The sequence below is a fragment of the Pristiophorus japonicus genome, chromosome 9, assembly GCF_044704955.1.
Source record: "Pristiophorus japonicus isolate sPriJap1 chromosome 9, sPriJap1.hap1, whole genome shotgun sequence".
NCBI classification, from domain to species: Eukaryota; Metazoa; Chordata; class Chondrichthyes; family Pristiophoridae; genus Pristiophorus; species Pristiophorus japonicus.
Window position 1 is genome coordinate 101120416 of NC_091985.1, and position 19689 is coordinate 101140104.

Here is a 19689-nt window from a genome sequence, read left to right on the forward strand (position 1 = left end):
GTCATTGAAAGTTGGCATATAGATACAACAGGCAGTGAAGGCGGCAAATGGCATGTTGGCCTTCATAGCGAGGGGATTTGAGTATAGGAGCAGGGAGGTCTTACTACAGTTGTACAGGGCCTTGGTGAGGCCACACCTTAAATATTGTGTACAGTTTTGGTCTCTTAATCTGAGGAAGGACATTCTTGCTATTGAGGGAGTGCAGCGAAGGTTCACCAGACTGATTCCCGGGATGACAGGACTGACATATGAAGACAGATTGGATCGACTAGGCTAATATTCACTGGAATTTAGAAGAATGAGAGGGGATCTCATAGAAACATATAAAATTGTGACGGGACTGGACAGGTTAGATTCAGGAAGAATGTTCCCGATGTTGGGAAAGCCCAGAACCAGTGGTCACAGTCTAAGGATAAGGGGAAAGCCATTTAGGACCGAGAGGAGAAGAAACTTCTTCATCCAGAGAGTTGTTAAACTATGGAATTCTCTACCACAGAAAGTTGTTGAGGCCAGTTTGTTAGATATATTCAAAAAGGGAATTAGATGTGGCCCTTACATTCCTGCTTTCTCTTGATCAAGGGGTATGGAGAGAAAGCAGGAATGGGGTACTGAAGTGCATGATCAGCCATGATCATACTGAATGGTGGTGCAGACTCGAAGGGCCAAATGACCTACTCCTGCACCTATTTTCTATGTTTCTAATTCTATGTAAAAGCAGCGTTTTTTTTTTATAAAAGCAAATTTGGGCACAAATAATAAAATGCAACAACTGACTACATCCAATTGTAAGTCACCAAAAATTCAATTTTCAATTTGCTAATCAACATTTACAAGACAACAACTTACTGTGATCTGACTGAGTCCAGCCAACCTCATAGTTAAAGTTGGTGACATGAAGTACTTGAATGCAAGATCCAAACTTTCTTTGTCAAAACACAGTGCCGTATCCAAAGGCTCCTTAACCGTACTCCACATCAAATCTGCCATGTTGCGTGCAGCACTTTGCCGCAATTCCTGGTCTGAAAGTTTACACAAATACCTAGATTTGAACATTTAAAAGAAAATTAAAATAGGATTTTTAAAAAATTGTGTAGATTATTCTTCCAAATTAGGAAATATACAAATATTTGCAATAAAGTTTTTTTCAATGAAATGTTAAAAAGGACAATTATGACTATTAAGGCATCACAAATGTAATTAATCTGATCACTCACCTTATAACATAAGTTCTAAAGGGTATAACATGCTGCATAACAGCAGGGATGTGTAACCATATCCTGATCTGCAAGATAAAACAAAATATAAAGTTACAGTACACTGGTAATGAATTATGACCTCCTGCTGTAAAGTGCAATATTATTTTACAAACACTTAATATATTAACATTGCAGAACACTGATAAATTTAAGTGTCACTTTCAAAACCATTTAAGATTTTGAAGACCAATTGGGGATTTTTGAAAGTACAAGAAATCTTGGGTCAGAATTTGCTGTGGCAGAGCAACGAACTGTGTCAGCTGTTAGTTAGACTTGCCCTTGCCCATTTAATTGTGATGATATTTTACGCCGCAAGTTGCTGGAAGCACTAAAGAGAAACGGTGCCGCCCCCTCTGCAGGGCATCTGAATAGTGTCTGAAGTTGACCAAGAAAAAGTTTGACCAGATGGCACTAAATAGGAAGTCACACCCACCAATTCAATCAGGAATGCTACAATGATGAGTAAAAAGATCTGTATCTTGAAATTACATTAAAAGTTAACTTAATTGTAAAAAAAAATGTTTTAAACTTTCTATAAAAAGACAGTACATGAAACAGTTTTGTTCAATCGTTGGTGGCATTATTAATTTTTATATTTGTCTTATAAAATTGTATTATAAAAGTCACAGGTGGGACAGATAGTCGTTGAGGGAAGGGGTGGGTGGGACTGGTTTGCCGCACGCTCTTTCCGCTGTCTGCGCTTGATTTCTGCATGCTCTCGGCGTTGCAACTCAAGCTGCTCAGCGCCCTCCCGGATGCACTTCCTCCACTTAGGGCGGTCTTGGGCCAGGGACTCTCAGGTGTCAGTGGGGATGTCGCACTTTATCAGGGAGGCTTTGAGAGTGTCCTTGTAACGTTTCCGCTGCCCACCTTTGGCTCGTTTGCCGTGAAGGAGCTCAGTAGAGCACTTGCTTTGGGAGTCTCGTATCTGGCATGCGAACTATGTGGCCTGTCCAGCGGGGCTGATCGAGTGTGGTTAGTGCTTCAATGCTGGGGATGTTAGCCTGGACGAGGACGCTGATGTTGGTGCGTTTGTCCTCCCAGGGGATTTGTAGGGTCTTGCGGAGACCTCCTCATACACAATTCCTCAGACATCATCTCAAAAGATAATCTCGCCCTGTACAGTCTCTGGGGCAGGTACTTGTTCGTCCCGGCGAGCCTCTGGGCACGTTGCCTGACTCTTCATTGTTGTTTCCCGCGTCAGCCTTCCATGATGTACAGTAAATAGTAGGATGCCTCGTAGAAAAGGCATTTTTTCCTTTTTTTTGGTCTCAAACCTCAACACTTGCAGGGCTGTTGACATTTCTACAAATAATCTTTTGACAGCTAAAAAACTCCACTTGAATACAAGCCCATTTAATTATGCCTTAAATGGTGCCAAGACCAGCTCCTGGCTTCATTTCTGACAAGTCCTAACATTCTGTTGCAAGTTCAGTTCGTATCTGCTGCACATATACAGCAATGTCATGCTGTTCCAATGCATTGCAATGCTAAGGCAGACAGCGAGATGCCGTTTTCGCAAAGCTAACGGCGGAATGGAACATCTCAGACAGCAACTTTTGGATATCTGCACTTAACCGCACATTTGCTCCTCGTCTGAAGTTGTTGTACCCTTTGTGCACAAACAACAGTGAACGCCATTAGCCTCATCATTATTTTGGCAGCAAACACTGGCCCCTTAGGTTTAAAGAAATAGGACATGAAAATTGTAAATCGATGAGCATTAGAAGTGCAGTGTGTTGTTTTATTTTCAGACAGCAATTGACTTGCTGAATTCAGATTAGTTCATTGTACAGACAGTACTCCCATCTCATTTAATATCAATTATGAGCAATGTAATCCAAAGTTGAGCAGAGGGTAGTAGAATAGTCACAATGAAATGTCAGGTATCATAGCATGGCCCATATAAACCATGTTATTATTCCAAGGTATTCCTTTAATGCTTAAACTTCTTTACATTTTCTCTACTTTTTTGGCTGGCTTTGTAGCTAATTATCATTTGCTAAAAATTGTCAGAATTGTATTGAAAAGCATCACAAAAATCTACATAAAGTAGGATTTTTCAATGATGTGCTGCAGTGAACCAGTAAAGCAAAGCACTGCAGCAGGAGATGTAACCGGTGTGATTTTCTAACCCCTCAATTCTCCAGGAGATGGGCTTATAAGTTGACCAAGCCCTTTGTGGGGAAAACTGAATAGACATGCTTTTCTGGGGTGTGGGCAGGTAGAGCATTATGAAGGAGTGTACACAATTCGAAGAGGCTATCAAAATGTTTTTTGGATGGAAAGCAAACCAGTTGTCTTAAAGGAATGAGCATGATTTAAGTGTCACCACCACATCTCTTGGAAGGGCAAGAATAAAGTTATTTTGTTTTTACATTTTGAAACTCCGGGCTCACTTATACTTGACAACAAATATATTTTTTAAACTATCTAATTCAGCAGTTCTCAATTTATTTGTGTCGACTCTCATCAAGAACCCCAAGCTTCTCTTGATCTGTAAGCTAAAGTTACTGGTAGTTGTCTGTACACAAATCTCTCTATCATGCTCCTCCAATTCTATCTCGCTCAAACTCCTTCACTTCTCACACCCTTGTGGCTCTCCTTCACCTTGTGGCAGGCCAAGAACCAACGGGGCAAGCAAGTAATCTCAGGCATTTGAGGAGTTGGGCCAAGAAGCACTCAAGCTATGCAGGTGTTCAAACAGGCGAGTCAGAGAGCAGTTGGGGTGGGAAGTCAAGCTGTATTCAGCTTTCATACTGAATTTGCAACAACCTATTCTGCGACCCAGCATCGGATCAGAGTGCGGCTGCCCATCAAAAAAAAAATTAGAAAGCGACCACTCAAAGTCAATCGGTAGCCCAGAGTCAGCAGTAAATAGGGTGAAGGACAAGAAAACTGAGGCCGAGTGCCAACCAGAAGCAAGGGATAAAGTTGCACACTTGTGGAACCACAAAACCAGAGGTCCAGATGGGAGCAAAACCAACTGAAAATACCTGGCAACAAAGGGGTCACTGAAAGCATGCCAATATGTACAAAGTTTGAAAAGCACTGCTTTACGTTTAATTTAATTTATTTATTAAGTTCTGTATCAATTGAAATTTAGTCCCTGCAAAGAAGTGGTTGTTAATAGTCTGCCACTTTCGTACTGCTGCAAAACGTTTTCAGGTGTTCAATGTTTAAGTGGCAGTCAAATCAGCAATATGATTCCCAATGCTTCTAAATCACGAGATGACAGACCACCTCCAGTCAGTAGTTTCAAGCTAGTTGAATTTTGCACCAGGTGTGGTAAAGTGCCAACTTAACATTGGCCCACCCAGCAACTTACAAATTGGGTATGTAAAACCAGCAGAAAGCTACTACACTACTACTATTAGTGTAGTAAAACATCCCAAGGTGCTTTGCAGGAATGTTAGCAAACAAAATTTGACACGGAACCACAGGAGAGATTAGAACAGGTTACTGAAAGCATGATCAAAAGAGGCAGGTTTTAAGGAGCAGCTTAAAGAGAAAGGTAGCGAGGTGGAGAGATTTAGGGAGGGAATTCCAGAGCTTAGGGTCTAGGCAGCTGAAGACACAGCCGCCAATGGTGGAGAGATTAAAATCAGGGATGTGCAAGAGGCCAAAATTGGATGAGCACCGTGATCAGAGGGTTGTAGGGCTGGAGGAGGTTACAGAGATAGGAAGAGTGAGGCCATGGAGGGATTTGAAAACGAGGATTTTTAAATGTATTATTTTTTTTTAAATAAATCGAGATGCTGCCAGACAGGGGGCCAATGTAGGTTAGCGAGCAGAAGGGTGATGGGTAAACAGGACTTGGTGCAAGTTAGGATACGGGTAGAGTTTTGGATGAGCTCAAGTTTACGGAGGGTGCAAGGTGAGCACTGGAATAGTCGAGTCTAGCGGTAACAAAGGGCATGGGTGTCAGCAACAGATAAGCTGAGGCAGAGACGGAGACAGGAAATGTTACGGAGGTGGAAGTAGGTATACAAGAACACCAAAACATACGAAATAGGAGCAGGAATAGGCCATTTGGCCCTTTGAGCCTGCTCCACCATTCAACAAGACCATGACTGATCTACCTCAACTCCACCTTCCCGCACTATCTCTATATCCCTCAATTTCCATAGTTCCCAAAAATTTAGCGACCTCCATCTTGAATATACTCAACAACTGAGCATCCACAGCTCTCTGCAGTAGAGAATTCCAAAGATTCACAGCCCTTTAAGTGAAGAAATTTCTCATCTCAGTCCTAAATGGCCGACCTCTTATTCAGAGACTGTGACCATGTTCTCGATTCCCCAGCCAGGGAAAACATTTTCTCAGCATTAAGCCAGTTAAGCATTTTAAGAATATATGTTTCAATTAGATCACTTCTCATTCTTCTAAAAGGTAATCATTCCCTTCATCTTTATTACATCATACTATCGCCAGATTTCTCCCTCTATTTTAAAAGGCGCCCTTAGTGTCAGCTGTGGCTCAGTGGGTAGTACTCTCACCTCTGAGTTCGAAGGTTGTGGGCTGACACTCCAGTGCAGTGTTGAGGGAGCGCAGCTATGTCAGAGGTGCCGTCTTTCGGAGGAGACGTTAAATCGAGGGGAGCTATCCCCGGTGCTCTCGCCAATAGTTATCCCTCAATCAACATAACAAAATCAGATTATCTGGTCATTATCACATTGGTGTTTGTGGGAGCTTGCTTGTGCGCAAATTGGCTGCTGCGGTTCCTACATTACAACAGTGATTACACTCCAAAAGTATTTCATTGGCTGTAAAGTGCTTTGAGGCATCCGGTGGTCGTGAAAGGCGCTATATAAATCCAAGTCTTTCTTTTTCACCTAAAAGCACTGAGTACCAATAGAGGATTATGTCTGTGCCAACTTCAAGAACCCAATTCTAGCATTCTAAACAAATCCCAATATTTCAGAAACTATTGGAAAAGTCAACTCAACCCAAACTTCTTAGATTATATTAAAGCAAATATCCCACTAACACAAGTCTCAATGAGTAACCCAAAATAAGTACCTTCCTGACACAGACTTTAACCTCAACCCCAACTCATTGGTCAAGTGCTCTAAAACAGGGGCATTAAGTTTTTCAGTCATTGAGGTAGGTATGTACCATGAAGCCTCATATAAAGTCACAAAGAACTCTTTCCAAACCTACAGGATGACAAAATTAATTTAGGCAAATCATCAATTAATATAAACACACATACGACTTCGTTGCCTAGCTTCGAGAACCAGATTGCCAGGGCTAAGGGGCTGCAGGTGGCCACAGTTTGGACACCCTGTCCTAATATGGTGCAAAAAATGAACACATGAAATAAGGTAGGAATTCCCCCCCCCCCCCAAATGAGAAAGTGGGGAGTATGTTTTGTCCAGAAAGTGTACCAGAAGGAGTCATGGTACATCAGTCATTGAAAGTTGGCATGCAGGTACAGCAGGCAGTGAAGGCGGCAAAAGGTATGTTGGCCTTCATAGCTAGGGGTTTTGAGAATAGGAGCAGGGAGGTCTTACTGCAGTTGTACAGAGCCTTGGTGACCCTCACCTGGAATAGTGTGTTCAGTTTTGGTCTCCTAGTCTGAGGAAGGACGTTCTTGCTATTGAGAGAGTGCAGCAAAGGTTCACCAGACTGATTCCCGGGATGGCTGGTCTGACATATGAGGAGAGACTGGATCGACTGGGCCTTTATTCACTGGAGTTTAGAAGGATGAGAGGGGATCTCATTAAACATAAAATTCTGATGGGACTGGACAGGTTAGATGCAGGAAGAATGTTCCCGATGTTGGGGAAGTCCAGAACCAGGGGTCACAGTCTAAGAATAAGGGGTAAGCCATTTAGGACTGAGATGAGGAGAAACTTCTTCACTCAGAGTTGTTAACCTGTGGAATTCCCTACCGGAGAGTTGTTGATTCCAGTTCATTGGATATATTCAAGAGGGAGTTAGATATGGCCCTTATGGCTAAAGGGATCAAGGGGTATGGAGAGAAAGCAGGAAAGGGGTACTGAAGTGAATGATCAGCCATGATCTTATTGAATGGTGGTGCAGGCTTGAAGGGCCGAATGGCCTACTCCTGCACCTATTCTCTCTCTCTCTCTCACAGCATTACCTTCAAGAGTTTAGTCAGAGTGTCCATTCCTGCTTCTTTTTCTGAGTGTCCATACCTGCTTCTTTTTCGTTACTTTTGAATAATTACTAAGCCACTTCAGGAGGGCACTATGAGTCAACCACACAGTGTGGACCTGTGGTTGTATGTAGGTCAGATTGCAATGGGACAACAGATTTCCTTCCCTGAAGGACATTAAATGAACCAAATGTTTTTTTTTTAAAAAACAACAATCCACAAGCTTGCAAGGGAATTTCTTTGGTGCGAACATACAAATTACCAACTCTAAAATTCACAATTTGCCACAGTAGGATTTTAACTCTTCTGGATTGCTTGTCTACTACCATGACTACTAGGTTGTCTACTATCCCTTCTGGAAAATGCAGGTAGAAAACAAGTGAGAACATGATCAGTCTCAACTGCAATGTCAGTCACAAACTTGATACACACGAAGAATGGGTGAAGAACTGGAGAGCTGTCGGTACCTGTGGAAATGCACCTAGTTTAAAAAAAAAACTTCCAGGGCAGTGGGAATAAAATTGTTTTTAAAAAAAATCAGCAAGCAACATTCTATATTGTGGGCCGTCCTGACCTGTGATACCACCACTGCAGGTCGGAGCTATAAATAAGAGCTGGAGCACCGCGTCCTGGAACATCGTGGCGGAAGTGCGCGAATGAGGGTACAGGGGCCCAGAAGAGCCGAGGGCCCATAGGACAGCATGGACCTGCCCACACTGCGATGTGTGCACGCACTAGGTCCGTGCAGCAGTGCAGGTCTCCAGTCGTCCTGGTTAATCCTTGCCATTGCATAAAGACCTAGCTTTGTCAAGCCCATATGGTGGCTGATGTGCAACAGTCACCTCACGTTAAAAAAATTCACGCACAGGCATCTTCCACCCCCTCAACTCGAGTTCAGGACTGGAACATCGGGTCCTTCATTGAAACATGTGAACTCTCGTGGAAGCAAGTCATCCTCGTTCGAGGGACCACCTAGGATATCCCATACAAGACAGCGTACCAGAGACAAAGAGAATAACCCTGCTTATACAAAATTATAAAATATTTTACTAGACAAACTGAGCCTGTAAAATCCGATCTTGTTATGGGGCATGAACAAAAAAAAAAAAGAGTATTGTTTGCTGACTTTTTTCAAAAATATCTTAGACTGCAAAATATAACCTATCTGCAAAGCCTAAGCAACTGGTTAAACAGACATAAAACCCAAATCTTTGCCCTCAGTGGCAAACTACAGCTCAGCTGAACTTTAGTCTTATTATCCTCACACAAAACTATGGTTATCAGATTTCATGTTCAGCTTTCTCTGAATCAGTCTTCCTGCGGTTGCTAAGTAACAATCCAGTAGTCGATTATACTCTCTGCAGAGGCACCATCATAATCATGGTATTGCTTTACAGTTCAATCTACAGTGCTTTCTTCAAAAATCAATTCTGGGTTCACTTTCAAACAGACTTGCAAACTATTTTTGGACTATTAACTTGGCCAGTGTTTACTTAAGATTTAATTTCACTACTTTAAATTAAGACCATCAATTCAAGTACTCAAATTGCCAATGCCGTGGAAATTTCTACACTAAAGATAGCATGGACAGGGAGCCTGGATTTGAAACAGCAAATACAAAACTGATTCATAATATAATTGCTATGACAACAAAAAGCCCCCCCCCACTATGACAGCTAACACTTAGGGGATATTAGGTAATCTTTCTCCCTTTTTTGACTGTAGTTTAATCTGCACATACAAATGAACAATGAACCATCCAAATGGAAAAGCTTATTAGGTCATTAGATTTTCATTTTTTTTTGTTCATTTTATAGATTTGGGCATCGTTGGCAAGACCGCCATTTATTGCTCATCCCTAGTTGCCCTCGAGAAGGTGGTAGTGGGCCTTCTTGAACCGCTGCAGTTTGTGTAGTGAAGGTGTTACCGCAATGCTGTTACATGGGGAGTTCCATTATTATTGCATGACATAATGACAATGATTTTACAGTGGCAATGACAGTGAAGCGGTCAGTGTTCACCATCATTACTCCTCTGAAAGTGACAGCAACTTCTGGAGTCAGTGCATGCGCAGATAAACAGAGATCCAAATGTTTCTGCCAGTCATTCCCTGCTCCTCCACAGGTTGCGCTGTGAAACTCCCCAGAACCAGCAATCAATTCAAATTACAGTTACGGACGAAAACTTCCCGATTATGCTGGAATATTGCTGTTGAGCCCCCGCCTCCTGAAAAAGTTAAGCCTTGTTGAAAGAGGTATAACTGGGTTTTTAAACAGTATACTGACTGCTGAATAACTGTTCTGGTCCTGAAAAACAATTTTTATTTGTCAATTTTTTCCAATTAATAAGAATTACATGGCTTTTAATATAATTCCTTTTATTAATTTTGATATTTCAGCTTCTACCTTAATTCTGTGTGTATATCCCAATCTTTATTTTGCTCCTTGTAAAATTTATTTTAAAAAGTCACAATCTGTGCATTTTTTTCTTGGTTTGCTGTCTATGGGAATTCTTCAATGTGACTGGCTGCTTAGCCTGCTTCATGATATCACTGTTGCTGGACACTGGTGATTCGCTTGATTTTGCGCAAGATTCACTGTCGGGAGAGCTGATATTCACACCAAAGATAGCTAGCTTTTTGAGGGTAGCTTTCTTTGAGCCCAGTGGTGAGTGCTGTTGCTTCGCCACTAACCACTACATCCAGGCTAATAACTTAGCACAGTCACAATTTATTCACCCTCACGCCACAAAGTACCCAAAATTCCTGAAATAAAACTGAATTTTTTTTTCATAATTATCATTCTGCTAAGGAAATCACGAGAAAACACTGCTGTTAATTATGCCATTTTTTGGAATACACACAGAAAAACAGGCAGTCTTCTGTTTTCCATTGAGGTGGGTATTTTTGTTAAATTTATGGACGTTGCTGGCAAGGCCAGCATTTATTGCCCATCCCTAATTGCCCTTGGTGGTGAGCCTCCTTCTTAACAACTGAGTGGCTTGCTAGGTCATTTCAAAGGCAGTTAAGCCACATTGCTGGAGTCACATATAGGTCAGACCAGCTAAGGACTGCAGATTTCCTTCTCTGAAAGACATTAGTGAACCAGATGGGTTTTTACAACAACTGGTTACCATTACTAGCTTTTTGCCGTGGTGGGATTTCAACTCGTCTGTGGGTCATTAGTCTAGGCCTCTGGCTTACTAGTCCAGTAACATTACCACCATGTTACCATTCCCGTGATTTACCCATTAAGGTCTTTTTATGGTGCACTGAGACTTGGAACTCAGCATTTCAAGAACTCGAGCCATAACCTATCACTCCATGGAATAGTGGATTAGTGCTCCAAAGCATCAAGCCACCATGCCACATTGTTTGTGACAACGAATTAAATTCTATCCCAGTATCCTGGGGTGCTCCTCTTATCCCCGCTGCTGGTGATGTTCCTCACAGGTCGGGTCAGCGCCGAGCTAGTTGGACGTCTCAGAGACTCCCCTTGCGGAATAAACGACGCCTCATGACTCTTCAGCTCACCCTAGTCCGGAACCAGTGCGCTACGATCATCAGTGCTTACTCCCCAACACTGGAAGCCACAGATGAGACAAAAGAGGAATTCTACTCCAGCCTTGAACAATTCCTATCCCGAGTCCCAATGGGCAACAAGCTGATCCTCCTTGGCAACTTTAACACCAGAGTTGGAAAGGACACAGACCCCTAGGGAGGTGTGATCGGCGATGGGGGGGGGGGGGGGGGGGGGGGCAAACCAACTCCAATGGTACCCTCCCGCCCTGACGAAATGCTTAGAACATGGCCTTGTCATAACCAACCCCTTCAGTCAGAGAGACAAGTACAAAGCTTCATGGCAACACCCTCACTCCAAGCACTGGCATCTGCTAGACTACGTCATCATCCGAGCGAGAGTCCGTAAGGAAGTTTGCATCACCCGCACCATAACAGGAGCTGACAACTGCTGGACAGAGCACCGCCTAATCCACTCTGTCATCTCCATCGATGTAGCCCCAAAACAGCGGCGGAAACAGAAACAATACCGCAGGAAAGTCAACAATGGAGCACTCAAAGACCCTGCTAAGAAAGCCCTATTCAGCCTGCGCCTCACAACCAACCCAACAACATCCAGTGACGTAAAGTGTCCACAGCGTCTGGTCTGCACTCAAGGCCTCCATAATCAGCACCTGTGAAGAGACGCTTAGTCACTCGACCAGGAAACACCAAGATTGGTTCGACGAGAACGACCAGGAGCTAATAAGCCGCAAGCGCAAGGCATTCTTGAACTGGAAACATCAACACAACTCTACCGACGTCTGAAGACCGATGTCCAACAAAAAAAACTCGTGACCTAAAGAACAGATGGTGGGTGGAGAAAGCGGAGATCCAGCAGCTAGCTGACAACCATGACCTGCGTGGATTCTTTAGCGCAGTCAAGACCACCTACGGCCTAAGCACCCAAGGTCCTACCCCACTGCGGGCCAAGAATGGAGGTGTACTCATCAAGGACAGAGAGGGAGTCAGTGCCCGCTAGAAGGAGCACTTTGAAGATCTCCTTAACCGATACTTTGCCTACGACGCGAGTGTCCTTTACTCCATCCTGCAGCATGCTACTCGTCACCACCTCAGCACAACTCCAGCATGAGGTTGAAAAGGCCATCAGACAACTGAACAACAAGGCCTCAGGAGCAGATGGAATCCCCGCCGAGGCACTAAAGCATGGCTGAGATGCACTATTAGCGCGAATACATTAACTAATTTCTCTTATTTGGAAGGAGGAGCACATGCCAGGGGATCTCAGACGCCGTAATCGTGACCATCTTCAAGAAAGGCAATGTCTGATTGCGGTAATTAGGGGAGTTTCCTGCTGTCATCCACAGGGGAAAAAAAATTGCAAAAATCCTCCTCAATCGCCTTCTCCCAGTGGCTGAAGAGCTCCTCCCAGAGTCTCAATGCGGATTCCGCCCACTAAGGGGCACAATGGACATGATCTTCACCGCACATCAAATACAAGAGAAATGCAGGGAACAGCACCAACCGCTGCACATAAAGGCCTTCGACACTGTCAACCGTGAGGGATTATGGAGTGTTCTCCTCAAATCTGGCTGCCCTCAAAAGTTTGTCACCATACTCCGCCTGCTTCACGACGACATGCAAGCCGTGATCCTGACCAACAGATCCACCACAGACCCAATTCCCGTATGGACCATTGTCAAGCAAGACTGTGTCATCGCACCAATGCTCTTCTCAATCTTCCTGGCTGCAATGCTCCATCTCACCCTTAACAAGCTCCCCGCTCAAGTGGAGTTAATCTACAGAACAAACAGGAAATTGTTTAACCTCCTTCACCTCCAGTCCAGATCCAAGATCATCCCATCCTCTGTCATCGAATTACAGTATGCAGGCGACGCTTGCGTCCGCGCACACTCAGAGGTCGAACTCCAAACCATCGTCAACACCTTCACCGAAGCGTACAAGAGCATGGGCCTTACATTAAACATCCGTAAGACACAGGTCCTCCACCAACCTGCCCCGTCACACAGTACTGCCCCCCGATTATCAAAATCCACAACGAAGCCTTGGACAATGTGGACCATTTTCCACACATCGAGGGGCCACATCAATGATGAAGCCCAAGACTGCCTTCAGTGTGCCAGTGCAGCCTTCGGTCACCTGAGGGACAATATTTGAAGACCAGGACCTCAGAAGCCGGCATCAAGCTCATGGTCGACATAACAACAGTCATACCAACCCTCCTAAATGCTTCAGAGATATGGACCATGTACAGCAGGCACCTCAAAGTACTGGAGAGGTACCACCAATGCTGCCTCTGCAAGATCCTGCAAATCCATTGGCAGGATAGGCACACCAACGTCAGTGTTCACGCTCAGGCCAACATCCCCAGCATCAAACATGCTTGATCACCTCCGTTGGACGGGCCACATCATCCGCATGCCCGATACGAGACTCCAAAAAGAAGCGCTCTACTTGGAGCTCAGATGCGGCAAGAGAGCCCCAGGTTGTCAGAGGAAACGCTTCAAGGACACCCTCAAAGCCTCCTTGAAAAAGTGCAACATCCCCATCGACACCTGGGAATCCCTGGCCCAAGACCACTCAAAGTGGAGGAGAAGCATCTGGGAAGGCGCCGAACACAGAGTTTCTGCGCCGGAGCAAGCGGAAGCGAACTGCAAACAGCGGAAGGAGCACACAACAACCCAAGCACCCCATCCACCCGCTCCTTCAACCACCGTCTGCCCCACTTGTGACAGACTGTAGGTCTAGCATTGGAATCATCAGTCACCTGAGAACTCATTTTTAGTGTGGAAGCAAGGCATCTTCAGTTCCAAGGGACTGCCCAAGATCCCAGTATGCTGCTTCCAAACAACTTGGTTTCCTTTCTCATCCATTTTCCCCCCTTGAACAATTCTTAATTCTCTAGGAAGTGAAGTCCATCAGACTTCATTGCTGCTCCCACCTCTATTGTGCTCCAAGATACAAGAAAAAGATTTTGCCCAAGGCCAAACCTCTTTCCTCTAATAACCTTTTCTCACACATTTTGGGATACAGGAGGGGCTGGGTAACATGTCATGGCAAAAATGCAACATTTTTTTTTAACAACAGTATCAGTACCATAAGTTTAAACAATAACTAATGACATTGGCCATCTCAAAAGCATTAAAAAGGAAAGAAATGGAAAGATTACTAAAAATTTGTAAGTATGCATTGGAAATTCAGTGAAGAATTACTGGCCAATTTTATAAAATAGTATACATTAGCAAGTTGCAACGGTTCTTCAAAAAAATGGGAGGACCTAAACGTCTGGGAACATTGGAGGTTCTGGAGAGAGGTCTTGGGGTCCAACAGGATGTGGAGACTTGGGAACATGGGGTTGATGAGAAACAGATTCCGGCAATCTGCGGGTTGAAGGAAAGGTCCAACAGTCTTGTGGGGAAGGGGGAATAGAATCCAAATTTTCTTGCGTGTTTTAAACCATCAATCGCACCCTTCCTCCAGTGTTCCTGTTCATCAGCTTGACCCCGATCCGTCAAAAACCTTTTTGCAATGTCAGGCGCGCCCCTCCACTTTCAGCCGGTCTCGGAATGTCTTGCAACTTTTCTCCAAGTTAAATGCGCTATTTAAAAGCAAGTTGATGCTGGTGCACCTTCCTGCCTTAAATGCACTGCATTTGCTGACTTAAGATTCTTTACTAACAAATAGATTTTTATAACAAACAAAAATCAACTCAAAAAATAGTAAAATGTCATGCAGCTCGAGTTCACATTAAAAAATGTATTCAAAGTCCTGAAAATATTCTTATTAAAAAAAAAAGAGGTTGAGAGTGTTTTGCATGATTGACATGGACAGCAGACAGTTGGGAGGAATCCAAAAATTCACTCAACTTCCAGCTGAGTTTAGATCACTGTGAAAATGTAGAGATCAACTTCATTTTTTGTTTTAAATATAAACAGAAAAATAAATATATTGATAAAATGCAAGTTAATTTTGAATTCTAATCATCAAAGAAACTACAGATGCTGCTTTCATCAAAGAAAGAGAAGTTGGTATGGAAGATCTACCTGAAATAAAATGGAGAATTCAAGCGCCAGCTTGTCTCAAAGCCTTTTTGGAAAAACTGAAGATATTCTCAAATCCTCACTTACGACAGAAAAATAGATGAAAACAAATTGAATGATTTGTGGGAACCTGGCAGCCAAACTGTACAATCATAAAGGTGATATACACTAACTATAAAATAACAGCAATTCAGGTCAGTCAGCAGTCAGTTGTACCGAATGGATGATCCTTCTTGGCCTCCTCCCGAGGTCCCCACAATCACACATGCTAGTCTTTAACCAATTCAATCCACGTGATATAAAAAAATGGCAGAATGCCACACTGTATGCAACAAAGGCTAGGGCATCGACAACATCCCAGCTGCAGTGCTGAAGGCTTGTGCTCCAGGCGTAGCCGCGCCTCTAGCCAAACTGTTCCAGTACAGCTACAGCACTGACCTCAACCTGACAAAGTGGAAAATTCCAGATATGTTCGGTCCACAAAAAGCAGGACAAATCCAACCTGGACAATTACCACTCCAGCAGCCTACTCTCAATCATCAGCAACGTGATGGAAGGTATCGTCGACAGTACCATCAAGCGGCACTTACTCACCAATAATCTGCTCACCGATGCCCAGTTTGGGTTCCGCCAGGATCACTTGGCTCCAAACCTCATTACAGCCTTGCTTCAAACATGGACGAAAGGCGAGAGTGACTGTTAAATGCTGCCTTGATGTCTAGGGCAGAGTGTGGCATCAAGGAGCCCGAGTTAAATTGAAGTTAATGGGAATTAAAGGGGAAACTCTCCACTGGTTAGTCATACCTAGCACAAAGCAAGATAGTTGTGGTGGTTGAAGGTCAATCATCTCAGTCCCAGGACATCGTTGCAGGAGTTCAAGGTCCAAACATCTTCAGCTGCTTCATCAATGACCTTCCCTCCATCATAAAGTCAGAAGTGGGGATTCTTGCTGATGATTGCAAAGTGTTCAGTTTCATTCGTAATTCCTCAGATAATGAAGCAGTCCATGTCGGCATGCAGCAAGACCTGGACAACATTCAGGCTTGGGCTGATAAGTGGCATGTAACATTCGCGTCAAGCAAGTGGCAGGCAATGATCATCTCCAACAAGAGAGTCTAACCACCTCTCCTTGACATTCAATGGTATTACCAATATCAAATTTCCCCATCAACATCCTGGGGATCACCATTGAACAGAAACTTAACTGGACTAGCCACATAAATAATGTGGCTACAAGAGTAGGTCAGAGGCTGGGTATTCTGCAACAAGTGACTCACTTCTTAACTCCCCAAAGCCTTTCCACCATCTACAAGTCAGGAACGTGATGGAATACTCTCCACTTGCCTGGATGAGTGCACCTCCAACAACAATCAAGAACCTCGACATCATCAATTGGTCACTGGAGTACCTTCACCACACTGACTGCAGCGATTCAAGAAGGCGGCGACACCACCACCTTCTCAAGGGCAATTCGGGATGGGCAATAAATGCTGGCCTTGCCAGTGACGCTCACATCCCGTGAATGAATACATTTAAAAACAGTGCAATACCTTTAGCATTGAAAGAATAGCAATTAGAATATTACTTACAGAAGTAACAGATACTTATGAGTTTTCAAAGAAATGTGCACCCAGTTTACCAAATTTAATACACACGCCATTAGCTAAGATAGCCAATTTGGAACTAGAAAAGTAAAGTAGAGTTGCTTGGCATAGTACAGGTTGAGGAGCTAGGATACACAAGATTAAGCAACCCCAGAGCCATCACTGGCAGGAAGATGTCAAGTTGACACGTGTATTCCTAATGTTGAGATAAGACATTTATAATGGAAAAAGTCGATATGAAGTCAGATTTTGTGGACAGGAAGTACACACAGACCCAAGATTTGTTAATATCTAGTTGATTTCCCATGGAATTTACACAACTGGAAGACCAGGCCAAGTAGAATCTTTTTATATTTCCATTGTCCATTTTTATAATGGAAACTGCCTATGTAAACATGTCATACTGTAAATACACCCTCCCACCTTGGGCTGGTGTTGTAGTGCCTCAGAGACTAGAGGATGCAATTACACTATGACAAGCCAACTTCTATTCTAAATGTGGACATAGGAATTTATAATTATAATGTAAAAAGTTGACATGAAGATCTTTAAATACATGAGCACAAAAGATAGTGAGTGAAAGAGAATAAATAAATGTGAGATGTAAACCAAGGAGTTGCGATTTATATCCTACTTGGCATTGATCATAACTCACACAGATGTGCAAAGATATGGAATATAAACTGCATTCTACAAGTCTTCAGAAAGCATGTTCTAATTAATATCCTTATCTACATGGCAGGTTATGGCATGATGATTTTCTTTCTAAGTTTCTAAAATGTAATACCCCGTGGATTTACGTGCTCTTTGCGAGTGAAGACAACACAACAATGAACTACTTAGAATTGTATTACTCTATAGAACATGGGTGAACCAATATACCCTCATTCATGGAACAGTTTTTTGTGTTACAATGATCCAAATCATGAAACAATACTCCTGAATTACAAAAGTAACATCTATAAATAATTTGGATTTACAATGGACTACAAAATTTTAAAGCACAGAAGGAGCCCATTCCCCCCGCACCATCAACCCTCCTCCCATGTCTGTGGCAGCTCTTCAGTAAAGCAATCCAAAACTAATCCCACAGCCTCATTCTCCCCTTTAGCTTGCATCTTCCTCTGCTCCAAAGATTTATCTCATTTTCCCTTAAAAATAGTCTTTATCTCAACTCGTACCTGTGGCAAAACATTCCAGGCTCCAACAACTCTGTAAAGAAACCTCTCCTAAATTCACTCTCTTAGGAGATCATTTTAAATTAATGAGCCTTCATCATTGATTCTCCAACCAGATGAAATAGTTTTCCCCTATTCACTCTGAAACTCTTCATAAATTTTAAAAACTATTAAATCTTTGCTTAGCGGTCTCTGCTGCAGTGGTTCGAGTTCTAGTACTTTAAGTCTCTCCTCAATTATACTTTCTCATCCCTAACACTATCCTGCTAAACCTACGCAGTACATTTATGGCATTACTGTCCTTTTTACATAAAGGAATGGAACGAAAACTGCACGTAGTACTCTTAACTGTGGCCTAACCAATGTTTCACACAAATTCATCACTACTTCTTTACTGTTATACTCTAAACCCCTTTCTACAAAACCCAAAATACTATTGGCCTTTTCCATGGCACATGTATCTGTAGGAAAGAGGGAAATTATGATAGATTAGTCAGCTAACTCGTTGGGCATTTAATACAATTAAAAGTAAAAACATATGCGTGCTACTTACATTGGATACTACTGTAATAAAAGCATGTGCTATTGGAAAGGGAAGAGTTTCAGGAGTTCCATATTCAAAACAATCTTTCATAAGTGAAAGGCCATTTTTCCCACAAAAGAGGCAGACATAACGAAGCAAGTGCAAAGGTACTTCCACATCCTAAATAAATTACAAGAAATATAAATGGTTATGACTGGTCAGTACAAATGAATCATAAAAATCAACAATTCAAACAAGATATTCAGGTCAGAATTGTTAATTTTCTTTCCTTTTCCCTCACCCCCAAATTTTAAAAAATTCTGCCTTTTTTTTTTTAAAAAGTAACTGTGGCTAGCAATAGAATTAAGAAACTAGGAACTTTACAAAAGGGAGCCAGGGCAGCTCCTTGAATCTTTTACAATGACTAAGATTTTCCACCAGCTTCTTTCAAGATATGTAGAAATTTTAAATTAATATGCATATTCCACAGGTATAAATGCAACAAACTACATTTATCGACTTTGCAAACTTTGCATCTTTAAGCATTTTCCCTGCAATATCAGTCCTGGTGCAAGCAAACCATTGGATCCCAATAAGCCAATCCACTCAAATAGCTGGTTGTATTTTGCAGATGATCAAATTCACCCAAACTTCAGGTCAGATGAAAGGGTCCACACCAAAACGTCGACTTCTCTGTTCTCGTCACAGATGCTACCTGCCATACTGGGTGCTTCCAGCATTTTCTATTCTTGTTTCAGACTTCCAGCAACTGCAGTTTTAAGCTTTTTCTCAAGTCTAATGGGTTGTTGCATTTATCATAAGAGGTAGAGAATATAAAAACATGAAAGCACTACTGCTATTATAGAGTGCACTAATCTGACCTCATGTGGAATATTATATGTGCCCACTTTAGGAAGTATTTGCTGGCCCATTGGGAAAGTTTACCAATAATTCACCAGGTTGATGCACGAGATGAAGGAACCTGGCTATGATGAGACACTGGATTATACACCACAGAGATCAGGAGGTTAAGGGGTGATCTGATCAAAATGTTTAAAATAAGGACAACTGACAAGAGTCCACAAAAATACTTATTCACACAAGGGGTTGAGAGAATGTCAATGCACTACAATAAAGGGTAAATGAAGCAGAATCAATTAAGGCTTTAAAAAAAAAGATAATTATTTTGGGAAGTAAAGGTATTGAGGGTTTTAAAGAAAGGGCAGTACATTGGGATCAAAATGAAAGTTGCCGTGCTTAACAAAATGATGGCGTCAATGATGAGCCTAATGGCCTATTTCTGTTCTTACAAAGAATTACTGCTTCTAGATTGTAAAGTACAAGTATTCTTAACCAATCTGCAGATTCGACAAGGTCCCACACAAGAGATTAATGTGCAAAGTTAAAGCACATGGGATTGGGGGTA

General features: G+C 42.6%; 1 protein-coding gene across 5 annotated transcripts in view; it reads right to left on the bottom strand.

Annotated features, from left to right (window-relative positions):
* The window catches only part of usp34 (ubiquitin specific peptidase 34), a 289864-nt gene that overhangs the window by 231061 nt on the left and 39114 nt on the right, over positions 1 to 19689 (bottom strand). For all 5 annotated transcript variants that reach the window (XM_070889641.1, XM_070889638.1, XM_070889640.1 and 2 more), the window contains exons 5-7: positions 18294 to 18443; positions 1215 to 1282; positions 847 to 1039 (exon numbers count right to left, since the gene is read on the bottom strand). In XM_070889641.1, the coding sequence (XP_070745742.1) occupies positions 847 to 1039; positions 1215 to 1282; positions 18294 to 18443 (411 nt within the window). The remainder of the gene's footprint in view (positions 1 to 846; positions 1040 to 1214; positions 1283 to 18293; positions 18444 to 19689) is intronic.